General features: G+C 36.0%; 1 protein-coding gene across 1 annotated transcript; it reads right to left on the bottom strand.

Annotated features, from left to right (window-relative positions):
• On the bottom strand, positions 1-5,588 carry LOC123912931 (leucine--tRNA ligase, cytoplasmic). Its single transcript, XM_045963526.1, has 4 exons — positions 5,440-5,588; positions 3,760-5,354; positions 1,264-3,021; positions 1-341 (listed from the first exon to the last, which is right to left on the bottom strand). Exons 1-3 carry the CDS (start codon positions 5,586-5,588, stop codon positions 1,271-1,273), a joined length of 3,495 nt encoding a protein of 1,164 aa, XP_045819482.1. The 3' UTR covers positions 1-341; positions 1,264-1,270.
• Positions 5,589-7,929: the final 2,341 nt, after the last annotated feature.

Genomic DNA, 7,929 nt, shown 5'->3' with positions numbered 1-7,929 from the left:
TAGCATCTAAACTCAGTTGTTTAACATTATCATATAAAAGTCTCAAATTTCAAAAATCAATGTTCGAAATAAAAAAAAAACTTCAAACAGCTTTTCTGACAGCACAACATACCAGTAAACAATACTAAAAACAAAAGATAAAGCAAAAGAAATTAATCTGTTCAGTCTAATGCAACTGTACTACAATCGTAAATAATTGTAAACGCACTAGCTTCTTGAAGATACAGTGTTACAAAACTTCAGCCTATTCTCACAAGAGGATTTCTGCCAACAGAAACAAAATTGCCGGATGTGGTTCCAATCATTATCTTAAAGATTCACATCTTCATTTTGTTGAGATCCTGCAATATGAAACCAAAAAGGATGCATTAGAACATGTCCAAACTTACCTTATGCATTTTGCTTTCTTCCCCAATCCCCATTGCACCTTCTCTAATAAAACACCAATTGCAGAACTTTTTTAATTAGTATTCAATTGTGTGAAGTGAGATTTGAAAATCCATTTATGACAAGAGAGACATTAACAAACAGTGACATACATTTTGCAAATCCTTCATTTTGACTTGAATATGGAAATGTGTGTGTAGTCATTGCCTTGTAAGCCATGACCTGTTTGTATTGTCAAATTACAAAAGGGAACAAGCTTAAGGCTTCTGCTTTTAAGTTTATGGATATGTCTTGTATTACGAGTAAGAGTCTTTTACCATCATTTCTGTACCTCACCCTTCAGTTTTGTCTCTAAAGGATTTTACTTCTAGTTCTAAATCAATTTTTTTCCGTGAAAACCACTACATTGAGGGAAAAAAACTACACCTTAAAAGCAACTAAATCAAATCCATCAATAAAACTAGACCGCCTTAAGAGCGTCTTTCCATAAACAGCCATCCAAATTTCAAACAACAAATATATTAAATACTGTGAAAGGGGATAAGTGAATGATATTTTTATTGGAATCGGGGCTTAAACTCTGAATAATTCATAGGTTGGGGAAGGATGATGCACCATCAAAAAAAGAAACACCTGACAAAATATGATAGAAAACAAAACTAATCTTGAAGTCGGATCAACTATCAAGACAAGTGCAAAGGTAAGTCAGATCAAGACAAGCATCACAACACTAAAGGTTCGACCTTAAACTTCCCAAAACTTAACTCGCCCCATATCCAGATATATATCAGAGGAAGATAAACTATGTTCATGTCTAAATGGAAAAAATAGGAAGCGTGACCTATTTTAAGAAAGAGGAAATTTCTAGAAACTTACCCAGTAGCTACTTAGCTAAGAAGATGGCAGTAGGACTTCCAGGGGATGGAGGATTGTCTCTTAGTACAGATGCATTTGATCCAGCTCTAGCAACAGAATCAGCATCTGCTGCAGATAAAATTTCCAAATCTTCCACATCTTTTGAACCTATCTGTCTCTTGATCAAGTCCAAGTTTTCCTGAAGAACCTCGATTTCACCAAATGGTAATCTCAAATCCAGGGCTTGAGGCCCTAGTGCAATTGCTTCATCCTTCTTAAACCTCAAGAAAGGCATGCATAACTTTTGAGTTCTTTTAAATTCAGAAGATTGACCCACAGAACTCTGCTGTAAAGCCTCCATTATGTCGGAATCCGGAGCAAAAGTTTGAGTATCTTTGTTAAAATTATTCCGGAGAATATTGAGGCACTCAGCTTTCCAACCATCAAATTGTTCATTGACATATATCAAGCATGTTAACTTGATTTCTTTTGGCGATGCAACTGGAGCACCTTTCTTATTTCCTTTCTTTGAGCCTGAAAGTTGCTTCTGAAGCAACTTCCTTATCAGAACAATAGAATCCTGTAGATATTTGTTGGCACTCTTTAGAGTAAGGTCAGGAGCATCAGCTGTTGGCCAACCTGCCTTCACCACAAAACCATCCTTCTTCAAAAGCTCTCTCCAAATAAACTCTGCATAATGCGGACAAATAGGTGCTAGCAGACGTGTCTGCACATCCATAAAACGCCAGACCAAATCACGATTGAGACCACCAACCCCACATGACAATCTATACTCATCCCTGGCAGCTTGAAGATCATAAAAGCCAGACTTGAGGGCTTCTCGAAACATATAGTTGGAGTAATTTTGCTCAGTTGTTTTGACAGCAATGTTAATTTCATTTGCAAACACACGATCAGCATAAATAGAGGGTGGACCAGTTCTCAAAGTAGCTTCTGCAGCCAGATTCTCTTCATACCAAGCAAGCTCTTTGGTGAGCCTGAGAATTGCTGCATTTGCTGTCTCAAAGACAAAATTGGCATCGTCAACACCATCACCAGCATCAGCCAAAGAGAACCGTGTAGCGTCAGCAGAAAATTCCTCTATTGCCTGACGAACAGTTCTGAAATTTCCGGTGGACTTGGACATTTTTTCAGAATTGAGCATTATGTGGCCATTGCATCTAAACCCACGAGGCCAGTGACGCTCGGGGAAAATTGCAGTATGATTGTAAATGCAAAAAGTGAGATGATTTTGGATGAGATCTTTACCAGAAACCCTAAGATCAAATGGATACCAGTACTCAAACTCAAGCTTCATTTTTTCTAAAAGGGATGATTCGATGTCCGTGGACTTAGGTAGAGGCCCACCACAGAAAATATAATCCCAGACATCATCAGTCAGTTGTTGAGGTTTGATAGATGATTGACTGGTTCCATACATATCACCGTTCTGCAAATAGTGTGCAATGGTGTAATAAGCCATGTAAATGGTGGAATCCGATAAAGACTCGACTAGAAACTGTTCATCCCACGGTATGCGTGTGCCAAGACCAAATGATCGTGAGCAAGCCCACTGGTTCAACCAGCCTAAAGTATGCTCAAATCCATGTCGCGTCTCATCAGAATACAGGCTCATGTTAGATAGGCATTCATCAGTTAACCTCTTCCACTCCGATTCCCCATATGTAATATACCACTGATCCGTCAGAGCTACAACACATTCATCGCCGGATCTTGACATCACCCGCTTCTCTGGCTCACTGTATATAATAGCTTGACCTAGAAGTACAAAACCAAAAATTTATGAGAACGAGATGACTCGGGATAATACAGCCACTTAGAAAAATATATAAATAACAATGTTTATGTGCAAAATAATAATAATTAGTTTAATTTTAGTTCATTATTAGTGCAAAATTACTTTCATATTTTATTTAAGAATGGAGTATATTGTTATAATATTTTGAAAAATCAAATCAACCTCTAATTGTATTAAACAGGAAGCGGGAGAAAATGAATTTTTAAAATGTAAGAAATTTGTCATGCTCTATAACACTTTACTGTTGAAAGAGTTTATGTTTCTTAATTATATCTTGTTTTATTACTTTCAAAGAAGGGCTTCTTCATGGATATCCTTATGGATTAAAGGACAAAATATTAGTGCCAAATACAAAAAACAATGTAGTATTCTAACCCTTCAAAAGTCAAGTTATTGATAAGAAACTAGTTTCTTGGTTTTATGGTAGGCAATATCTATAATAAACTGTAAATCTACAACTACCAAGTATATCTAAGGCTATAGTTTTGTGCATAGTTGAGGACTTTGTTCACTAAAGTAAAATTCTGCAGGATTGTTCATGTTAAAAACTTGTCAATAATTGGCAAATGATAATTCAGCTCTGTTTAAATTGACTTGCACCAAGTTGGTAGAAAATTTGAAATTTACACTATATTGGTATTTTTAAAAGGGAATTACACTAAAAGAGTAAAACAAAACGTGTGAAGTCGAATACTAACCTGCTTCCAAAAGCTTTCTCTTAATCAAGGGCTTAACTTCCTGAACTTTCTTCCCGGAAAATTCTCCAACAATCATAGTTCCATCAGTGAATCCTCTTAAATATGTTAGTTTCTTGGCTTCTGCAAGCTTTTCTTTCTCATTCTGACTTTTGATTTTCATCTGCAAGCAAACTGTCTCGGCACACTTATTTCCAAACCCTTCAATATTAATGATAGGCAGAACCTCAAACGGCAACACCCATTCATCCCTAACACCAAACTTTTCCCTAAAGGCTGGTTTCGACTTCAAATCATGCAAGGCCATGTAGTCATCAGGAGCATCACTAGGCACACTGGTCACCACTCCGGTACCTTTATCCATCAAAATAGACAACATAGGAAGTGCATATATAATCTCATTTAACGAAAGAGGAGATTTCAGTGGAAGCCCAATTAAATCTTGACCCGTAAGCTCGAGCAAACAATTTGGTTTCTGAGGCACCCTAGAGTGATTCTGGTAAGCAAGGTTAAGAGCAGCCCTATGCGCTACAACAAAAACCTCCGTTTCGTTGATTTCAAAGGCACCATAGTTCCCATCAGGCTTCACCCAAGCATTTGTTTGACCATACATAGTCTCAGGTCTCAATGTTGCAGCAGCAAGATAAACCTTCTTTCCCTCCAAAACCTTAAACTTTTCGGGAAAAGGCGATACCACCTCCATCTTAATAAGTGTATACTCTTGAGGCTGAACACCTTCACCACTAGCCCTATCATGATCAGCACAAGGTTGTCCATCCAAAGGCGAAAAAACTGTATACCTAACATCCTTAACAACCTTCCCCGACGACTTCAACTTCCTCATCTGCCACCTAACAAAAGAATCAAAATAAGGATTCTTATCGGTCGTAATAAACGACCTCCTCCAATCACAACCTAAACCAAAAGCCTTAAGATCCTCAATAGCCAACGGTGGAAAATAAGACAACCACTTATAAGGATCTTGAAAATCCGAAATCTCAGCATCAGTTATCCCAACACTCCTCATAATCTCCCATTGATAAATCTGTCCACCCGATTTGGCAGCAACTTTCGATTTCTTCCCTTTAAACTTCCCAGCAACAGCATTTTCCTCACCAGTATTACCATCACCACCACCACCACTCTCAACAACAGCAGCAGCAACATTCTCTTGTTCCTCAACTTCATTCGGAAAAACCGGAGGATTACCAAACTGCTGAATCTCTCTAGCAAGTTTATCAGCCGAAGCTTTAATCGGCATACCAGTACAATGAAAAGCAAAAGGCAAAAGCACATTCGCGCCACGAAGACGATGAAATGCCGCAGCAAATTCAAGTTTGGAAAGAGAAAAAGCATGACCTAGATGTAAATAACCATTCATATAAGGAAAAGGGAAATTTCCAAAGAATTTTTCACCTGATTCTGGTGGTTTATCACCAGGTTCAGATTTGAAAACTTGTTTTTCCTCCCACCATTTTTGAACTTTCGATTCGATTTCGCGAAGACGATCGCGACGGACGAAACTCTTGGCACCTTCCGTCGCCATATCGGTTGTTCCGCGAAATTGATTCAGCGCTGAAGCTAGATATTTGTTAAACCTGTATGATAAGAAAATTGATTAATAGAGATGAGATTAAAGAGAAAGGGTTTAGGGTTAGGGTTAGGGTTTGTGATGTAAAGTACCTTTGTGTGAGCGACGATGAGGTTCGAGAAATGAACATAAACAAGATAGCGGCAGTGGCATAGAGAAAGGAAAGGATGAAGGGTTTTTGTTGTTTTGGGTCGGGTTCACTGCACTCACCTGCTACTGTGTTATTGTTACTGCAAAGCATGGTAATAGTAATTAATTAGAATAACTAAAACTGTAAAAATAGTAAATATAAAGGGTTTGACCGTAAAAATAGTAATAAGGGTTGAAATTAGGGGTGTACATGGGCCGGATTGAGTTGGGTTTGGCCAAAACCAAAACCCAAACCACATATGGTACTCCGGGTTGGGTTTAGTAAAATAACCACCCATTATAACATTGGGTCGGGTTGGGTAAATCCACTAATTTCCGGGTTGGATTGGGTTGGGTTGTGGGTTACCCAAATTTTTTTTCTATTTTTTTAATATTAAATATCTAAATGTTGAATCATAATATTTTTTCATAAAAAATAACTCAATCAGTATATTTTCTTGAAAAATAGGGTAACTTTTTTTCACTATAAAAAATAATCACCCATTTTTTTGTGTAAATCTATTAATTTACCGGTTGGATAGCGTGTTATCCAAATGATTTTTTTGTTTTTTTAATATCAAATGACTAAACCATGATTCACTATATTTGTTTATGAAAATTATTCAATTTTTTAAAATTTTAAAAAAATAATGCGAAAAATTATTATATTTGTTCATAAAAATTATTCAATCTTTTTATATTTTCGTAAAAAATAGTATAACTTATTTTCAATATAAAAATATTTAATAATCAAATGAAAAAATCTTTAGTATTTCCATAAAAAAATTTCAAAAAACATAGCACTAGTGGGTTAGTGGGTTTTTTGGGTTCGGTTTTACCCGAAACTCGATTTTTTTAATGGGTTTTTCATTTTTGAAATCCATATTCACCCACTTGCCCGACCCAACCCACTTTTTTGGTTGGATTGGGTGGGTTTGACCGGGTCGACCGGGTTTGCCCAACCCATGTACACCCCTAGTTGAAATTGGAAATTCAATCTTTGCGGTTAAAATTCATATTTCAAATTATTATATTTTACTTTTTTTTTAATGAGTGTATTTTATTATTTTTTTGGCTTATAATATGTAATGAAGGGTGTAGTAAATTTCTATTCAAGAAAAAAAAAAACTATACACAAAATTATATTTACTAAAGTATAACAAGATTGAAAGTATGTAAGGAAAAATATTTAGGGATTAAAAGATAAATATGAACAAGTGCTCTTAGGACATGTAATTTTAATGCATTGAAAAATAAAATATTTAATTTTTTAAATAAATAAATTTTCTATTTGAAATTCTTAAAGAGTGTCTAAATGAGAGCCAATTATATGTTGTTTTTAGTAGTAATTTAGGTTAGTTTTATTAGTAATTGAAGCCCAAAAGCAAGCAAAAATCGGGAAAAGTGAAGTTACAGGACTCAGAAGCAAGAAAAGTGGAAAAGGTAGCAAAAAAGGACAAAAATGAAATAGAGCAGCGCAACCATCGTACCCACGATGAGGTTCAACGTGGCGCGATGAGAAGACAGTTAAATTGAAAAAAATCTGCAGAAAATCTTTTCCATCGTGGCATGATGGCTTGTCATCGTGGCACGATGATGACTTGAAAAATACGCAGAAAATCCTGAGAAGATCTTTCATCGCACCACAATAGGATCCATCATGGCCACGATGGGTGCGATGTATACGCGGAAAAATCTCAAACCCAGCTGAAAAACTATAAATAGAGCCTCCTTCCTCCAGTATTATTCATTCACAAACATTCCAAAATATTCCACCACATTCAAGAGTTAGGAGAACTCTCAGGAGAAGGCAAGGAGGCCAAGGAACTCCAAGGCCAACAAGGTTCTTTTTTTTCTGCTTTTTGTAATTTATTTTTCCTAGGTTAGGTGGAGTCGAGGAACTCCCTTACGAATGCTTGGTTTTGTAATACATTGTAATTTGGGTATAATTCAATTGTTTTCTTATTGCAAACTCTTTTATTGTCTGGTATTATATTTATTTTAATATTGATCACATCAGAATAAAATCTAATGACTTAGTGAATATTGCATAGGAAACGAAGCTAGTAATCCCGAACGAAGGACGGTATGCTAGGGCCAACATGAGACCATTAAATTCAGTATCTGAGGTCTTAGTATATGATTAGAACGCGCAATAATTTCTACCTTTACAGAGTTGCTTCTGAGTAAAGTAACTAATTTTAGGCACACATGATAGCTTATAATTTATGGGTCACCAGGGTAATGAGACCAAAGTTTAAACGAAAAAGTGGAATTCTGGGTAATGATGTTTAAATAAAGTAAGGGCAACCTTTAAAGACACTTTAGAGCTTGAAATAGAAATAGGTAATGATATTTCTTCTAAGGCAAAATTACACTACAAGTCCTTTATCTTATTTTTTTATAACACTTTGGTCCTTTATCTTTTTTTTGTAACATTTTGGTCCTTTATC

The sequence above is a fragment of the Trifolium pratense genome, linkage group LG3 (assembly GCF_020283565.1).
Source record: "Trifolium pratense cultivar HEN17-A07 linkage group LG3, ARS_RC_1.1, whole genome shotgun sequence".
Lineage (NCBI taxonomy): Eukaryota > Viridiplantae > Streptophyta > Magnoliopsida > Fabales > Fabaceae > Trifolium > Trifolium pratense.
This window is presented reverse-complemented; position numbering and strand designations above follow the sequence as displayed.

Bases quoted from the DNA above. Each gene is read 5' to 3' on its own strand.
- LOC123912931 (XM_045963526.1), bottom strand. From the start codon at position 5,588: ATGCTTTGCAGTAACAATAACACAGTAGCAGGTGAGTGCAGTGAACCC. The intron at 5,355-5,439 runs GTACTTTACATC...CTTATCATACAG, and splicing joins TCATCGTCGCTCACACAAAG to GTTTAACAAATATCTAGCTT. The intron at 3,022-3,759 runs GTTAGTATTCGA...TTGTACTTCTAG, and splicing joins GAGAAAGCTTTTGGAAGCAG to GTCAAGCTATTATATACAGT.